Below are 19,952 nucleotides of genomic sequence, written 5' to 3'. Positions count from 1 at the left end.
TATCTTCTTATTCCTCACTTGATCCCTTCTCTGGTGGTATAGTAAATCATTCGTCTATCCTATCTAACTGTCAGTTTCATGCAAGGCACTGTCCTTGGCAATACCCATAATGCAATCACGAAGAAATAGTTTCTGTCCTTATATTGCTCAGCCTACCCTATGACACAGTCCGGCAAACATTGGCACAGACCAGAGAGACCTATGATCTCATGGGAGGAACTTGTCACTCAGGCTTAGGGAATCAGAAAAGTCATTCTGTGAGAGGATCTACAAAATAGAAGAATAATGAGGAGCTAGCTGTGATGAGAATTAAGGGGAAAATAGACAGGGAGAGGAGTGTTTCAGCTGTACTTATTATTTCGGTACATGTGCTGTGTTTTTCCACTCTTATTCTTCTACAGCACTGTGACTAGAAGTCATATTTTTCAAAGCTGCTCCCTGCAAATGTGATCTGTGATAAGCCTTCCCATCTGTATTCTGCAGTGCCATCACATTCTTACTTATGTTTTAATTATGATATAAATCTTACTGCAACATTTTACATCTCCCTATAAAAATGTAACCAATAAAAATCAACAACAAAAAAAATCGTTGAATTTTCAACTCTTCGAGGGAGTATTATTAAAGGAATCTAAAACAAAAGGTGTGTAATGAACTGTGATGGGTGTCAAAGTCCTCAGTGATGAAGGGGTAGCTATGAATAATGAACATCAAATTCCTCAATGACGAGTGGGTGGCTATGAAGCCCCTTTGTAGTAACATGGGGAATGTGTCACATTTAGTCTTTGTTCTCTTGTGTTGTGGGTGTTATATGCTAGAAAATTTTAGGAGCACAAGAATAACAATTTACTACCTCACATCTCTGACCTGATACCCTCAGAATACACATACCATAGTGAAACCCTGCTGAAGAACTTGAAACAAACAGACCCCTTAGAAGGGGCATGAGTTTATGCCAGAGTAACAACCATCAAGCAAGTATGGCACCACCAGCCCTGTTCTTCCTAGTGTGGACATTCCCAATTGATTATGATCTTTTTTTATTGAGTAGCCTCAGGACCTCCTTCTAAGGGTTGGATGAAAAAGTTACCTTCCGCCAATGGATTTAAAACAAGTAAATAAGTAAAGAAAATTAATTATTAGCATCAAGGTTTTTATCTCAGTTACAGCAGTGTATCTTATTCAGCTTCATATGACCTCCCTGTGAAGAAGAGGTACTGATACTTACTTGTCTTATTTATTATGAAAATCAAATACAACTTCTGGACTAGGACCTGATATGACCTGTCGCTCAAATACACTGTCAGGTCCCTCCTCCTTTCAGTCTGACATAATGAGAATAAACCTACTTCTGATTGGAGTAGTTACTAATAAAATCATCCCTGATGTTTCAGGTAGAGATTAAAATTGTATTTTGGGCATACTTTTTTAAGTTATATTCATGTATGCATGCATTATTATTTGTGGCAGGCACATATGCCATATCCCTCACATGGAGGTTAGAGGACAACTTGTGGAATTGACTCTCCTATAGTGTGAGGCCTGAAGATTGATCTCAGTTACTCAGACTTTGTCCTAAGCTCTCCTAGCCTCTAAGTCTTCTTGCCAGTCTCATGGCATATTGTTTCCTACAAAAATAATGATTAAATCAGTGAGCTAGTGTGCCATTCCTGAAGAGAACTTGGGGTCTTGGAGTTTGTTTAATATTTGAAGTGTTGCAGTTAACAGACTTCATGGGGAGAATGGATCCAGATTATATAAGTAGATGGTATTTGTTATTGATTAACTTTTGGACTAAGGATGTGGCTCAGTGGATAGGAACCCTTGCCGTGTAAGCATGAGAACCTGAGTTCAAATATCCAGCACTTATGTAAGAAACCAGGAGTGACTTCACATGCATGTAACCCCAGCATTGAAGGTGTAGATGGAGACAAATGGATTTGGGAGCTGACAGACCAGTCAGCCTAACAAAAAGGGCATGATTCTAGCTCAGTGATAATCGACCCTGTCTCATGAGAATAGGGCAGAGAGGAGTGGAGGAAGACACTCTAAGTGTTCTTCTGGGCTTCCCATACATACACATAAGTGTGGGTACTCCTGCATTTACAAATGCGTACACTACAAACATATAAATCATAATACACACACACACACACACACACACACACACACACACACACACACACGACAGAGAGGGGAAGAAGAATAGTCCAGTTTGCTGCATCTCTATTTATTAACACAGGAAATGAATTGTCCAGATCCATTGAATTTTTCCAAGTGATATTAATCAATGATCAAACATCAATAAATGCATAGGTAAAAACAGGACTATTTATAATATTAAACATATCTTACAAATCTTGTGGTCTGCTTACCTAGTTTTTTCCATTTCTGTGTATCATCTTGCACCTAAAATCCAACCACAGTAAACAGAACTCAGACCTCCATCTATATACTCCAAAATAGTGATGTAACTTAGACTTTCTAGATGCATGGAAAAATGACTTGCTCCACTCATCTGGATGATAATTCTATAATTTTAAAATAAATATTAATTTCTGAGTTGCTATGCCAACCATAGGAGTGATTCTCATTACAAGAGACAAGCCTTATAATTAACATCGGGTGCTGGCAAACGGGTAAATAAAACAAATTTAACACATTCCTGCATATATAAAAATAGACTGATATTATAGTATGTATTATAGACAAAATGAAGTACTTAAATTTTATTAAACTATTTATTGTAAATAGTTTACAATAGTAAATTATTTCCAACTCACCTGAACTATGAAAAAGTTAACATTTTTATATAAAGCTAACTGAATAAAAAATAGGAAGATAGGGGATGTCTTGACTTTAGAAACAATTCCACGCATCCCTGAGATCTCAGGCCAACGCCCTAGATATCACATCTTGGGAGGTTAAACAGATGGATGAATAGATAACAAATGGCGTACTGGTAGAAGAGAGTGAAAGCAAATTTGACATTTCAGTCATCAGTCAACATTCCTTGCTCAGAACATGTATGTGGCCTGTGTGTCAAAAGATGGGTCCAGTGTCCCCTTCTTGTTTTCTCATTGCTAACATGGCCTGGCCATCAGCTAAGGGCACATATATCTTGTCCTCAGACATCTTCAGTATCAAATTGCTTCCCTCAGAAATGTACAAGAGTTGTAGAGATCATTAAGGTGCCCCTGTTCCAGCTGACTTAGGTAAGAACACTGGCATCTGTCTCTCATTCCCCCAGCCTGAGTCGGCAGTTGGAAGAGAGCTTAAAGATGCTTCTGTCAAGGAACTGTTAGCCACAGGAACATTGTTTGTGTAAGTGTGCTTTCTAAATATGAAGCAAGAACATCAGGTATGAGTGAGCAATCACATCCTTGTTAGGGGCTCCAGAGGTTGTCCAGTAGTCATCGATCCCATCATGACATCTTTTTTTTTTTTAAATTTTATTTTACAATACTATTCAGTTCTACATAACAGCCACAGATTCCCTTGTTCTCCCCCTTCCTGCCCCCTCCCCTTCCCCCCAGCCCATCCCCTATTTCCCACCACCTCCAGATCAAGGCCACCCCCGAGGACTGAGATCGACCTGATAGACTCAGTCCAGGCAGGTGGGATCACACAATCAATGTGGATGATACTATTCTGGCAGCTTCTTTCCTTGAACAAAATGTTGTATTTTCAATTTAAGGTGTGTTATTCTAATGAAGAGAAAAACTGTAAGCCAGATATGAAACAGGAGAAAGTCAATGGGAACCTAAATAAGTGATGTCAGGCCCTGGCCATTGTTTTCTAATCTAGGGCCCCACTTCTTTTCTAGAAAAGAATAAAACACAGGTAACTCCATGGCTATGATGAAGATTAGTACTAAAATATGACAAGTTACACTAAACTAATAAACTCACATGAAAAGTGCAAACAAACTATAAAATATATGCACTCCAGATTCTTAATGTCTGCACCTACTTCCTTACACTGAGAATGAAATAAGCATAAAAAGCAAGTTACTAGTTTAAAATACCCATGAATTAAAAGAAAAAATAAGATTAGCATTTCGCATGTTTGTAGACAATATATGTAGTAGAGACCATCATCATTGTGAAAAAATTCACAACAGAGTGAAGTTTGTATTATTTTATGATTCTCTGAAATTTGATGGAATATGTTCCATATTAAACAGGACACTCTCACTTAAAAAATTAATAATTGACTCATAGTATAATAGGGCAAAATTATGATGACTTACTACTAGCAGATATACCTCTGAACCTGAGACTTGAAACTTCCAGTAAGCTTGTTTTGGTGAGAACTGAAAAGGGAACTGAAGTGATGTTCTATAGGAAGCTAGCGTGGGCTACACAATAAACCATTTTCCTTTGACATCAGAAACACTTTCTTCCTGGCCAGTGAATCCTAGGCCACCCCTCACATACCCTACTTCACCTACCATTCCTTAATGCAAGACTCTGTCCTCATCTGGCTCTATGGATTTTAGTTATTGATTTATTCACATGATATTCTTTTGAACTAGAAACAATTCATTTTAAATTAGCTATGGCTTGGAGTTTCTGGTTCCATATGCTCACTTGGCCACATGTAAAACACAACACATCCAAGTTGGAAATACACATCATCACCGTAAGGTGTGACACTTTCATTTTAACCATTCTTTCTTATTTAATAGTATTGCTATCAATTCATTAGAACCAACTCACTTAATCTCTTGTCTGACTACTTCAAAATTTCTCCCAATACTAGTTCTGAAATGTCCTCAGTTTATTATATTAAAATAGTGACTGTAATTTTGTCCTTATCATCTCTAAATGTCCTCTTTTAGTAGGCCTAATACTATTTTCTTCATGTCCTACCCCTCATTTCTAACAACCATCGAACTTCCTCACTATCCAACTTTAAGATACTTCATCTAATGAAAGCCATAAGCAAGGATAGGATGACCACAACTTGGATTTAGCATATGAGACATTCATTCATAAAATGAATAAAAAGTCAACTTGAGAACCCTACCACAGAATTTTTGACCAAGAACAAAGCAGCAATTGTATAGAGCCCTGTAAGTTGCATATTCAAAATAATATTTGTATACCACTCCTGGGCATATTCCCAAATGACTCCTTATCCTCCCATGTAGGTACTTGCTCATTCTTGTTTATTGCTATTCTATTCACAATTGCAAGAAAATGAAACCAGACTAGATGTCCATCAACAGATGAATGAATAATGAAAATGTGGCACATATACAAAATGGAATTCTACTCAACTCTTTACAAAAATTAAGATTTCAGAATAATTGATAAAACAAAAAAATTAATATGAGCAAAGTAACCAAGTCTCTGAAAGATAAAATTGTATTCTCTCTCACATGCAGACCTTACGTGTTTTTATGTATATACAAAAACTTTCAGGGTTTATATGTATTTAATTAAGGGTAACAATAGATATGCTAAAGTGGGCAGGTGAAAACCTACCCTGTTTCAACCCTACACAAAGAAATGCAGACAAGTAAGGAATGCTGAGAGCAAGAGAAATAGTCTTCCATAGGAAAGACCATACTAATTGATTATCTAATAACAAAGGTCAGTCCTGGAAACCTTCACACAAGTAGCATTATACAAACTGAGCAGATTGTATTTGTGTACTTATGATTCTCTCTCTCTCTCTCTCTCTCTCTCTCTCTCTCTCTGAGACAATAAAACATATAGCATGGATTTGAAAGAGAGAAAGGATAGACTTATAAAAGGGTTTGAAGGGAGGAAAAGGAAAGGGGAAATCGTGGGATTATATAATGATCTCAAAAACTAAGAGAAATAATAAAGGGGGGCTATGAGAGGTATAGACTGTGAGACTAGATAGGAGACCATGAGAAGGAAACAAGGGTTGCTAAGAAAGTGTAAGTCCGAAAGGATAAAGGTGAAAAGAAGGTATCGGGGTAAAGACACAAGAGAAGGGTAGATAGGAAAGAGTAGGGTGAGAGAAACAATAAAAAAAATTTTATTTGAAAAATACCATAATGAAACCTAATATTTTTAAAACAAAATATTTGCTTCCCTGCCCAGTAATGACTCAAAGATCTCCTAATTTTCAACCTTGAATTGTATTTTTGTTATATTCCTTAAATGATTATGGTGCAATGTCTGCTGCTGGGAGCTCAAGATGTCATTTGTTGATAGTAACACTATAATGAGTCTAATATATTGGGGAAGAACAGTTACAAAAATGTTTCATGCAATGGTGTTGTCATTGAGCTACACATAAAGCTTACTGAATGATTCACATTAAATGAAAATATATTCCAGTGAATGTATAAATTCAAGTAAATTCCAAATAATGACATCACATGAGACCCACACCTTATGTATAGTTTCTCAACACATAAAACTAATGAATTGCCATTAGTTTCACACATGAGGCTAATGGATTGAACGTGGACAGTTCAAGAATCTATCTGACATAGAAATGATGATTAATGTTATCTTATGCAAAGCACTGAGAAATTTGGATACTAATTTCATTTAGATAAAAGACAATTAAGAACAGAATAGCAGAAAGTTGTATATTTTTAAAAAGCCCTTAAGTTAAAACATTCAAAAATTTCAGTTGCTTCTTTATGTGGTTAAAGAATATCTGGTTTATATATTACGTGGAATATTTCCTATGTTAGTAATAATATGTGGACACTAGAAACGCATGACCTAACAGTGGAAAGAATCTCTACATAATTGTTATCGACACTGAAGTTCTTTGTCAAATCACAGTCACAAATGCATCGTTCCATATGATAAAGATAATAGTGATTAATTCTTTCTTTTGAACGTATTTTCTATAAGAGAAATCATATAGATATAAACTGAAGGTCTATGACATACTAAAGTACAAAGGTAGAATGTTCTTAAACTCTTATTAATTAATGAATTAAATATTTTTGTTTGAGACAGGATTTTATGTCTCCCAGGGCCTGCCCTCCAGGTGGTTATGTAGTTAAGGATGAAATTGAACTTCCTCACTCATGGAATTACAAGCATGTCCCACTATCCTCAGTTCATGTAGTACTAAGAAATCAAACTTAGGACTTTGTGTATTCTAAGAAAGCACTCTACCAACTGATCTGTAGCCTCAGCCCAGTTTTATTTTAATATATAAATATTGTATGTGAATATAGGTGACTGAAAACATGGATACAGATCTCTGCATTAGTAGTAAGATATATAGAGTAAGATAAATATTTGTTTATGATTAAATATGTATATAATAACCTATTAACTTTGGACTACTCATAAATTTTTAGGTTAAAAGATCTTTTATTTTCTGTTACACTGATTTGCCTGAAAATGTCATGATGCCATTTTTTAATAGCTGAAAAATATTCCATTGTATAAATGTACAACATTTTCTTTATCTATTCTTTGGTTTAGTGACATCTAGGTTATTCCAGTGTCTGGCTATTATGAATAGAGAGACAATGATCATGGTTGAGCAAGGTTCCTGTGGTAAGATGATACATCCTTGGGGTATATTCCCAAGAGTGGTATAACTGGACATTGAGGTAGATCAATCCCCATCTTTCTGAGGAACTGCCACACTGATTTCCATAGTGGCTGTACAAGTTTGCACTCCCACCAGCAATGGAAGAGTATTTCCCCTGCTCCTCATACTGACCATAATGAGCTGTCACTTGTGTTATTGATCTTAACCATTCTGGAGGTGAAAGATGAAATCTCAAAGTAGTTTTGATTTACATCTTCTGATGGCTAAGCATATTGAACATTTCTTTAAGTGTTTTTTGGCCATTTGAAATTCCTCTATTGAAAATTATCTGTTTAGATCTGTATCCCATTTTTCAATTGGGTTATTTGAATTTTTGATGTCTAGTTTCTTGAGTTCTTTCTATATTTTAAATATTAGCCCTCTATCAGATGTGGAGTTGGTAAAAAAAATCTTTTCTCATTAGGTAGGCTGTTGCTTTGTCCAATTGAAGGTGTTCTTTGCCTTCCCAAAACTTTTCAGTTTCACAAGGTCCCATGTATTATTAATTGTTAATAATTAATAACTAATTAATCTTAGTGCCTGTGTTAACAGTGTTCTATTCAGATCTATGCATTAGTAGTGAGGTATGTATTTATTTATAGCTAAAGATGTATATAATAACTCATATTCACTTTGGAATAGTCACAAAATCTATAAGTTAAAAGATCTTTTAACGATTCTTGAGAATACAAATACATTTTCTAGAAGAAGCACTGTTGAAAAGTGTGCAGATAACCTCAGGCATACAACTCTGTTGAGCCTATAGTACTAACAGCTAACTGTTTGAAAACTGAAATACTGATACATAAGGCAAGAAGAGGAAATGTATGGGGGAAAAGGATCATTCCTTTCTATTTTCCAATTGTCTTTTGTGTTTGATTTTTTTGTTTGTTTGTTTGTTTAAAAAAATCCAAAATCTTCCTTTGTTTTTACTAGCATCCTCCCTTCTGTGACATCTAAAACAAAGATATTTCTGAAAAATCTTAGCTCATCCTTACCAGTACTGGTCACCTTTCACAGATTTACTTTTAATGTACTTTGACATGCATTAAAATACCATAGAGACTCTGAAATAGTTTGCATCTTTGTCTACAGCCTGGATTTCATACATCAATAAAAGCATGTTTGAAATGCGGCCACACAAATCTTTCCATGCCATTCTTCTACACAGTTCACAATAGGACTTACAGTCAACTTGAGATTCTCTGACATGCAAGCTGCCCTACCTGCCTGCTCTGCAACCACATCCAAGGCTGTGTATCACATGATTGCACTGTAGTGTCCTTTCTTTTCTCCTTTTCTCACACGTAACCTATATTCCCCAAATATACTCAGTTTCATGTTCTGTCATATAGCATTTGCTAGTTCCTATTATAGGGATCCTTGGTTGCTCCTGACTAAGAATAAAGCCATGGCATTTCTCCATAGGCTTACCCCAGATGTAAGTAATTGTTTAAAAGATGACAATTGTTTAAAAGATAATTAATTTTTATGATGACAGGAAAAATGATTATCATCACTTAGTTTCAGAATGTAGGACAGTTCATATCAAACAGCATACACTTAACAATATTAATTTTTCTGAATGAATCTTTGAAGGAATAAATTGTATGAGAGATTGAAATTATAAGGGTAAATGAGAGACAGACTGAAACAGTCAAAAGCAGCTGCTTGTAAATTGGGTGCTTGTACACAAATAATTTATCTCCTTCTTTTTCAATACGTGTCTATGTCTCTGCAGGTTGTGATTTGATCCCAGTACAGTATCTTCGCTGGGGTGACCCTGAGCCCATTGCAGCTGTGGTCTTCGCCTGTCTCGGTCTGCTGGCCACCCTGTTTGTTACTGTGATCTTCATCATTTATCGGGATACTCCAGTGGTCAAGTCCTCCAGCAGAGAGCTCTGCTACATTATTCTTGCCGGCATCTGCCTGGGCTACTTATGCACTTTCTGCCTCATTGCAAAGCCCAAGCAGATTTACTGCTATCTCCAGAGAATCGGCATCGGTCTCTCTCCAGCCATGAGCTATTCAGCCCTTGTAACCAAGACCAACCGTATTGCGAGGATCCTAGCTGGCAGCAAGAAGAAGATCTGTACCAAAAAGCCCAGATTCATGAGTGCCTGTGCTCAGTTAGTGATTGCCTTTATTCTCATCTGTATCCAGCTGGGCATTATTGTGGCCCTGTTTATCATGGAGCCTCCGGATATAATGCATGACTACCCAAGCATTCGAGAAGTCTACTTGATTTGTAACACCACCAATCTAGGGGTTGTCACTCCTCTTGGATACAATGGATTGTTGATTTTGAGCTGCACGTTCTACGCTTTCAAGACCAGAAATGTTCCCGCTAACTTTAATGAGGCCAAGTATATCGCCTTCACCATGTACACAACCTGCATCATATGGCTGGCCTTCGTGCCTATCTACTTTGGCAGCAACTACAAAATCATCACCATGTGTTTCTCAGTCAGCCTCAGTGCTACGGTGGCCCTGGGCTGCATGTTTGTGCCGAAGGTGTACATCATCCTAGCCAAACCGGAGCGAAATGTGCGCAGCGCCTTTACAACATCTACAGTGGTGCGCATGCATGTAGGGGATGGCAAGTCATCCTCTGCTGCCAGCAGATCCAGCAGCCTAGTCAATCTGTGGAAGAGGAGGGGCTCCTCTGGGGAAACGCTAAGGTAACAGTTGTGAGGGCGTAGCAGGGCATGGCTGCTGGGGAAACCGCTCTGTTTGCTTTGGTCTTTCAATAAGGATGTCTGCATGATTCAGACTACAGGACTCAGGGTGCTTTAGAGTTTGAGACTTCCCCTAGTGTTTATTGTAGGATTGACTGAGTATTGTCCAGTTAAATAAGCTAGGGCTAAAAGCATAGAAGTCAAGATGACTAATAAAACAGTCACATCCTAAGGCAAGTTAGTTCAGATGGGTAGGGAGAACAGAGCTAGGTTATATTTTAGTTAAAGTAGGCAAGTTAAACTCTTTAAAGAGATATTTTAATAGCCTAAAAGGACAAAACAACACAATGCCTTTGCATGAAATTCTACTGAATTCATTAGTTTCCCTGTTCTTTATTACCTAGAGTTTCATCCCACCCCATGTTCAATATCATAAACAGCAGCTAATAAGTAACTGTAGTCTGCAAATGATCTGGAGCCAGAGGCCAATGTATGAGTGAATTTGAGTGTTTTATCCCCATAGATTCAAAATAGAAACCATGAATCTTAAGAACAAATTCTAAGACATTAAAGTGTTACACGGATTGGCAATAGTTTGAAATAAGGAGGTACCATTCCATGAATTCTTATGGATTATAAGTAAAGATTTCCTCTATTTAGGAAGTGCCTATCAAAAAGCTGATCAGGACATCTCTCCTGGAATTTCATAATCTTTCTAAAAACTGTATAAGGAAATGTAAGCTAAATAACTTTCAATTGAAAAGTATTTTTCAAAATTAAGACAAATATCTAAATAATATTTCCTCTGGGTGACTTTTCTGTCATCCCTGCTTATTCAAAGCATAAATGATAGTGATGATGAATATGGAGTGTCTGCTGAGGTTTGAAATGGACTTGGAGCTGTTTAGCCATAAAGCCTAATCTGTTAGAGTTATTAACCTATACCTTTACCTCATTAAATTCTTTTCTAATTACTTTACATTTCTCATCTCTTCCCATGTAGGTTGTGGTAGACACTTGACAAACTAAGTTGTATCATTTCCTTCTTTGACAAATGCCAGAGAGTCTTGGTTTATACACAGAAGGCCTTCCATATATCTAACCTGCTCATATATTTCCTCCATGCCTTTCTGACACCTCTATTAAACACTCCTAAAACTTCTGCAAAATCAGCTTTTCAAATTGGCTAAGACATGTATTTTTCAGACTTTCTTTCACCAGCCACTTTTTCAAATAAAAAATTTCTAGGGAAAAAATGATTTATAAGACAGACAAGCTGGCATGGAAAGGCAATTGTTTGCCTAGGTCTGAGTACTAAGAACTCAACAAGGAAAGGCTCCTTAGAAAGAAAGCATCTAGTGATGGCAAAGAATGCTGCATAACCAGCTTTTCCTCTGTTTGAATGCTGACATTGTCATTTTGTCTTTGTACTGTATTGACTTCAGATAACTAATTAGGATCACTTCATTTATATCATGGACTGTAAGGAATGAATACACCAGTAGGCACTTTAGTCAAAGTAACATATTGTTATGCTAGACAGCCCTGGAACTAAATACTAGCAGCAGAAATTACTTAGCTGTATATCCTTTGCCAGGTTTTCTTAGCCTCTCTGAGACTCAGTTCCTCCTCTGATGAATGGAGATTGTGAAGTACAACTGTTACTCAGTTTAAGGACTACATAACATATGCACTTAGCATATATCACATAATAAACACTTCTTAAGCAGTATTATTTTAATGAACTAAGTTATCAATTGCAAGTATTCTTCAATACCTGAAAGTCAGTTATATACACAAATAGGATGATATCAACAATTAAAAAGGCATCCAAAGTACAGTGCAAGTTTGTGAAGACTCTGCTCTTTCCAGGCTTCACCAACTTGACATCATGCCAGATCGTTTAACATGTCTTGTTTCATACTTTGGTTAGAGCAATCTCCCTGGGAGTGGAAGCCTCACACCTTTCTGTAGATCCCTCTGTTCTTGGTGCCTAGCTGGACTCACAGTGGTACATCACACATAGAAGCAGATGATTAGTGGTGTGTTGGTGTATTTGAAAAATTAATGAGTTTAGAAAGGTAGTGTACTGGGGTTTAGTTTTTGTTTGTCTTACAATTTGCATAGCACTTTGCAGTGATCATACCAATTTTCATAAGATTAAGCCTGCAGTATTCTGTGTTACAAATATCCCTCACAGTCCTATCACCACCAGTCTCAAATCAATAAATGGATGAATTGTTAATCACATGTCTTAATACAGTGATACTGTTTCTATATGATATTTTGCTATTTTTAACTATCTCATTTCCACTTTTTTATTTAACTTTTTTCATTTTATATACAATTCTCTGTTCCCCATATCTCCCCTTCACTACCCCTATCCCATTCCCATTTCCTCCTCATACCAGGTAAGGCTTCCCTTGAGTAGTCAGCAAAGGCTGGCATACCAAGTTGGAGCAGTATCCCTCCCCCCTGCATGAAGGCTGAATAAGGCATCCTACCATAGGGTATGAGCTCTAAAAAGCCAGTTCCTGTACCCAGGATAAGTCCTGGCCCCATTGCCAGGGGCCCACAAACATATCAAGCCATGCAACTTTCACCCACATTCAGAGAGCCTGGTGCCATCCCATGCAGGCTCCCCAGCTGTCAGTCCAGAGTCCATGAGCTCCCACTAGCTTGGGTCAGCTATCATGGTGGTTTTTCCCTTCATGATCCTGACCCCTCTTGCTTCTATAATACTTCCTCCCTTCCTTCCACAGAACTCCAGGAGCTTGACCAACTGCTTGGCTGTGGGTCTCTGCATCTGCTTGCATCAGTCACTGGATGTAGGTTCTATGATGACAATAAGGGTAGAGACCAATCTGAGTACATGAGAAGGCTAGCAAAGATAACCAGGCTACAATTCATAACCCCAGAGAAGCTAGATAAAGAGGAGGACCCTGAGAGGAACATGCATGGATCACCCCAGAAGGGGAAAAGGTTACGATCTCCTGGGTAAACTGGGAAGAAGTAAAGGGGAGGGGATGTGGCTGAAAACAGAAGGGTTTGAGATGGCCTAGTTGGGGGAGGGATGGAGAGGAGAACAATGAAAGAGGTACACTTGACAGAGTGAACCATTAAGGAGTTAGGGAGAAAACTGGAGCTAGGGAAATCCCCAGGAACTCACAAGGATGTCCCCAGCTAAGACTCATAGCCATGGTGGAGAGGGCGCTTGACCTATTTATTTTAATTGATCAGAGATAGGATTTTGTGGCAATAAGTGAGTTTGATTTCCTTTCCAGAGCCATATTGTTCAGGGTATTGAATCTGGAAGTCAGTACAATTAGGTGTTACAATCTCAAAATAAAATAAATAAAAATAGAGAAGTACTTTGAAGCAATTGTTGTTGTTTTATGCAACCTTAAAGAAAGCCTGGTCTGTCCATGTGATTATAACTGAGATAGGCTACAATCTGATTATAGAGAGATTTTCTTTCTGCCACCGAATAGGATATGTGGGCTGGCATATGCTGTTGATGTGGAGAAAAAAAATCAGAGAAAGCTGTCATCCTCTTGCACTACATCCCATCCCTGCTGCTCTTTTCAAACTGTAATCCTCAGTGAGGGCTGTGACCTCAAAGTCCTTTCCTCTTTTGTTCCTACCTGATCCTAAACTAAAATATTGCTCCTCTTTGATGCAGAGTCAAAATGCTCAAAGCACTATGGTACTATTTTTCACATTTTAAGACACAGCTCTATTAATTTACCCTTCTTCAAACCCCAATTTTGTAAAGGTTGGTATGTTTCACATTGTCACACCAGAGTTTAGATAACGGGAGCAAGTGAAAAAGGTGCCTCTGATAATTTTGTGTTTTCTTCTAAATGACTTCTATTATTTGTACTTTTCAGTGACTGAATTCTATCTTGTGCTATTGAGCTCAATTGTTGGGGTTTAGGAAGGTCTTCAGTAGGAAACTAAAATCAAAAACACCAGGTCTTTAGGGATGAGCAGCTCCTATCCTGGCCCCACTTTGCTCTGCACCATTCCATCTGGTTATGGAGACACCAAGCGCTATTAACCCAGGACTAGGTCTGAGTCATGTTTCTCTATGTGATCTCTTTAGGTATATCTTCATCAACAATCCTCCAATGAGAACAACAATGGATGCCTCTCCATTTTAAAGAGAATGATAATTATATACCATAGAACAAGGGATGTTGTAACAATTCAAAGTTTTTTATGATTGTTTCCAATTGTTAATATACCCTCTTGGAGAAGGAACAGAGAGGGACCGTACATGTTGAGCAGTATTCCACAAGGTTCTATGCCTGGGTTTCAATATAGCATTATTAACTTGAATGAAGTATTTTAGTCTGTTTAATAAACTATGAAATAGTACATAATAATCCTAATTTTAAAGAATAAGATTCTATATTAATGTTTAGTAATGACGTAGAAATCAGTCAATAAATATAAAACATTTTAGAGTTGAGTTTAATTGCAAGAACCAATTTTAGATCCTCATAAACTGGTTCTACTTGTTAGAAAACATATTTGCCATAATCCTGTAGAAATGGTCTTTATGTCTTACTAAACAAAACTTACTCAAATATCTACCATAATGTGAAAAGTAGCTTTTCATTGTCTGTAAAGGAAACTGGATGGGAAAAGTGTGTGGCAATTTTCACTGCATAAGCTGATGAAATTTGTCTACAACAGAAAGTGGTAATACAAAGCAGTAATAATGGTTGGAGTAATTTAAAAGAATAAGGAGACTGGCAAAGAAGGAAATAGTGGGAAAGAAATACAGTGATAATTTAAAGAGTATAAATACAAGAAGTCTTCAGCTATTATCCATTTGCTATGTTCTGCCCATTTTACAGAATTTTTCATATATATTATTTACCTAACATTGATCTCATGAAATATGACAAGTATCAGCACTCACCTTTTCCAATTTTCAAATTAAGGAACTTGAGGCTAAGCATCACTTAAATACTTCTCCATCACCTCATAACTTGGATGTGGTGGAGCAGTTTTTAATTGGGGTCTTAGCTTGTCCTCACAAGAGTTGAGCATTTCTCAGTGAACCCTTTAAAACATGTCATGAAATTTTCTTTGGAAAACAAATTATTAGTCTTCCAAGCAATGCTTGAAAAAAATTCTGTTCTTTAATTAGAGATAAATGCTGTCAAATCTTGTAAGATAAAAGCCAATTGTTCATTAATTAACTCTTCCCAATCATTTTCTACCTGAAGTATAAAGGACTTTTTATGGAAACAACCCTTATACACTTTTGATTTGATTTGATCTACAAATCTCTCCAGTTTTTTTTTTATTTGAAGAAAGTAAATGTGACAATTGCCACAGAGTATCTGTAATTTATATATCAAAGCATGAAATGATAAGCAAGACACTGGTAGATGAAGCTGATCGTGTAAGTGACACCTCCACAGCATCTGTGGCATCTGAGACAGATATAACAAATGCCTAAACTTTTGGTAAAAGGGTAAGTTTCTGGCCACAGTTTTATATCAAGAAAAGATCTGCTTTCTTAGAAAAAACAAGTGTGCAAATTTAACTTTGAAAGAAATTGGGAGGAGAAGGGAAAATATAGCTTTACTCTGAGGTAACCCTATTTCTAAAGGCATATGGATATAAGGCAGAATCAGTCTGATCCTTCATTGTGTTCTAAGATGGAACAGCTGTCTGCAAACTACTGACAGATGCTGAAGAAGCAGGCAAAGTCATCTAAGATGATGCTTTCTCCCTACAGTGGGATTTCTTGCTTTAAAGGCATGCATTATGGCCAGCTCTTGAATCTTGATGGGTAGACTTGGAATTAACTGGCATACATCAGGGAAAATGCAAAAAAGAAGGGGTTTAGAGCCTCTTCAGACAACAACATGTGTCAAGAACAGATTTTATGAGAGAAATATATATATTATATATATATATATATAAAATAGCACAGAGAAAACTTTTGTAGTAATTTATTCTACATAAAATCTTGTTAGACTCTTCTAAGCAGATTCAAAAGAAAACTGACTTGTAAAAGATAATTTGATAATTTCAAAAGGACAAATATCACATTTTCATTCATATGCAGAGTCCATAGTACTCACACATATGTATGCACACACACACACACACACACACACACACTCACATATATCTGAATAGGGTTAGAGAGTATCTGTAATTTATGTTATTACATTGACTATTAACCAAAACATCAGTATCAATAGAGAGAGAGAGAGAGAGAGAGAGAGAGAGAGAGAGAGCAATTAAATTAGGAAGGTGACCATTAGGAGGAAGGCAGGAAAGGGTAATAAATGGGGTGAATGTGAGTAAAGTATATGGTATTCACACATGAAGATGTCATAATAATACTAACTTTTCAAAGAGGGATGTTTTCACAAACTCAGAAAGACAGTACTGTGTTTTTGCTCAGATGTATGCTCATGCTCAGAATTTAAAACACTTCCATAGAGGCGTAATGTGAAACATGGAAGAAGATAGTCTATCAGGGTACATTTCATCAAGGAAACCAATGAAAACAGAAGAAGGATCAGAGAGGGAAATGAAAGACTGGATGTGAGCAAAGTACACCGCATTCACATGTGAATTCATAGTGTGTTTATTCATAATGAAACTTCTTGTTTTTAAAGGGATAATTTGACAAAACCTAGACAGCACATCTAAACAAACTTTTAAGTATACATGATTTTGTACAAGCAAAGGACAGCAATTGAACCCAACCTGACCAGTTTCCAAATTTCTTCTCTGCTTGGGAAACTTCTTAAAAATAAGATAAATTTTTAAATCCTTAAACATCCTTTAATGTTAGAAAGAAATGGTATGCCAAAGGATTTGCTGTGGAAAACATCATGGCAGCCTACACAGAATACATGCATAAGGTTGTCTAAAGAATGGTTTATGGTCAGTGAGAAGGAGCAAGGGGAGTCAGCTTGTACCTTTGGTGGTGGAGTGAGAATTGCTTGGAGCTCTGAGTACCTAAGGAAAAAGCACAGCTCATTCTGACTGATCCAGCAATTTTCTGGGAAGTGAAGCTGGTTTCCCTAGAGCACACACACACAAAAAAGGCCCAGAGTCAGTCATTCAACTCACCAAAATAGCAAAGGGAGAGTCTTATTTAAATAGGGATGAGTCACTATAGTTTTTTGTTATTTTTTTAATAGAAACATGCTATTTATGCCATCAATGTATAGAAGTCCCTGTGATTAACATTTTGGTTCTAGACACTAATTTCACACGTGACATGGTGCAGCATCAAATCATTGTCAAGGGGATAATGCCAGGCTTCCATTTAAGTCCTTCACGTCAGCTGCAAATTGACAAATGAATGTAAAACCAGTCCTGATCTAAATAAATCATTAAAGCTGTTAAATCTGAAGTTCTAGGTCTGTAAGACTGTGAATTTCCAGGCACATGGAATTGAGGTCCTAAGATTCAGTGATTCTTCCATGGCTAAATTAGTAGACAAGAAAAACCCTCCCTAGGAATTATGGTCAAGTTGCAGTATCATTAGTATTGTTGCTGCTAACTTAATTTTAGAAACTATCACTTTGCACTTTTGTTTTAATTAACTAATTAACTTTGCTTTGATTAACATTGTTATGAGAGCTTACTTAGGCTATCTACTAAACCAACTATTATCTCATGCACATCCATTGACCAAATTAAACGTGTCTGGAATTCCAATACACTCCAAACATTATCAGAGCTTGAATGGCCCCAATTGCTTAGAGTACATTAAGGGGTTATTAGTCTGTGTGAAATGATGTGTGTGCTATTTCTCTCTCTTTAGAGTCTTTGACTCTTCTGTCTCTCTGGATCCTTTTATTTTCCTAGGCAAAGACTCCTTTAAAAAACCCAATCAGGCCGGGCAGTGGTGGCGCACGCCTTTAATCCCAGCACTCGGGAGGCAGAGCCAGGTGGATCTCTGTGAGTTCGAGGCCAGCCTGGGCTACCAAGTGAGCTCCAGGAAAGGCGCAAAGCTACACAGAGAAACCCTGTCTCGAAAAACCAAAAAAAAAAAAAAAAAAAAAAAAAAAAAAAAAACCCAATCAGATTAAATCAAGTCACATAGGTTCCCTCATCTGGATTCTTAGAACATTTGTGCCTTTCACACACATTCTTAACACTAGTTCACCTTACTTATTCATGTGTCTTTACTGAGACTGATCATTGTCAGGATCTGTGCGAGGTTCTACGGCACACATGCAATGTTTAGTACATCACACAATCGTTTTACATCTATTAAATGTGGTCTTGAATATATTTATATTTTCCTCAGTGCCTGACCCATGTAAATGCTCCATAGAGCATGCGTACAGGATGGGTTGATCATGAGTCTGTTAGGCAGCAGATCTCAAGGCTCAAACAGCACACAGCATTCACATGTGAGGATTCATAATGAAACCTGTTGTTTAAAACGAAACAAAACAAAAGGGTGATTTGATAAAACCTAGACAACACATCTTGTAAGTCCATATACACATGAAGTTATTTAGTACATGCAAAGGACAGCAGCTGAACCAAATGTGCCAGTTTCCAAACGTCTCAGCTTATGAAATTTCTTAAAAGTAAAACTTTATTTCCAGCACAGTAGAGAAAATCTGTTCACTCTGTTGGCCTCATTGCCCAGATTTTATCTAACACTTGGTCCTTAAAATGTAAGAAGCATCTCAAAAAATCACACTTCTCTTGAGTACCTACTCTGCAGTCATAATCCTTTCACATCCTGAGGATTCAGAGATCAAAGCAAACTAAACAAAACAAACAGAAACAAAAAAATGCATTCTTGGGCTTATCTTAATCTCTTGAAGGACACAGACTGGAAACAAATGAATTCAGTGACATGATGGAGTGCTGTGATAGGAGTCTATGTTAAACAAGGGTGAGCAAAGGTAAGCTTTGTGAGAAACTGGGTCTCTAAATGAGGAGTTCAAGCTGTAAGTTTAATTCAGGGAGGTTCTGCACATTAGAACCCAGACTCTTCCCCCTGGGTACTGTAAGACAGTCCCTAAGTATATTCAGCTGTCAGGATATCCTCCAAGAGCTGCTCCTTCCCTCCTCAGATGGCTTTGCTTGTAGCCACTCTCTGCCTGACCTCTTCCTAATCCCCTTGTTTTCAGACTTCTAACTGAGATGGGCAGGGAAAGGAAGCAGTTCTTCTGTTTTCTCAAGAGCCAAGCCTCAGAGAGTCATCAGTCTTCAAACTTCCCCAGTCTCCTGTCCTTAGCTTCATCCATCAAATACTCAATAACTTTACTTGTCAAACAAATCTCTCGTGACCACTTTCCCATCTCCATTCCCAATCAATACATAGGTGTCCTCCACCTCTTCTTTCTCCTGGAAAACAGTAAAATTCTTGTGTGCTAACAGTGAATTGCTTCACCTTTCATACACTAGCAAACACTGATCAATTATTTTATGACAATTACTATGCTAAATTATTTAATATATATCTCATTTAAATTTTATTAACATTCAGGATTTAAATTTTTATTAACATTCAGAAAATTTGCATAATATTTAGTGGTAGAAATTATTATTCTCGGTTCATAGATAAGAGAATAATCATAAGTAGGTGAATAGAAGCAAAGTAAAGCCTTTAGTTGGTGAATTAATAGGTAGTTGAACAAAAATTTTGATTCCAACCCAGGGACACAAGTGTTCAAAGCCCTTTTCTATTCAAATGTAGCCTCTCTGATAGTC

At 37.1% G+C, this 19,952-nt stretch overlaps 1 protein-coding gene across 6 annotated transcripts in view; it reads left to right on the top strand.

The window, feature by feature from the left end:
* The window catches only part of Grm5 (glutamate metabotropic receptor 5), a 482,266-nt gene that overhangs the window by 417,480 nt on the left and 44,834 nt on the right, over positions 1-19,952 (top strand). For all 6 annotated transcript variants that reach the window (XM_028856718.2, XM_028856719.2, XM_028856715.2 and 3 more), the window contains one exon: positions 9,290-10,229. In XM_028856718.2, coding sequence (XP_028712551.1) covers positions 9,290-10,229 — 940 coding nt within the window. The remainder of the gene's footprint in view (positions 1-9,289; positions 10,230-19,952) is intronic.

Source organism: Peromyscus leucopus, chromosome 1 (assembly GCF_004664715.2).
Source record: "Peromyscus leucopus breed LL Stock chromosome 1, UCI_PerLeu_2.1, whole genome shotgun sequence".
Classification (NCBI taxonomy): Eukaryota; Metazoa; Chordata; class Mammalia; order Rodentia; family Cricetidae; genus Peromyscus; species Peromyscus leucopus.
The sequence above is the reverse complement of the archived record's forward strand: the minus strand, read 5'-3'. Positions and strand labels throughout refer to the sequence as shown.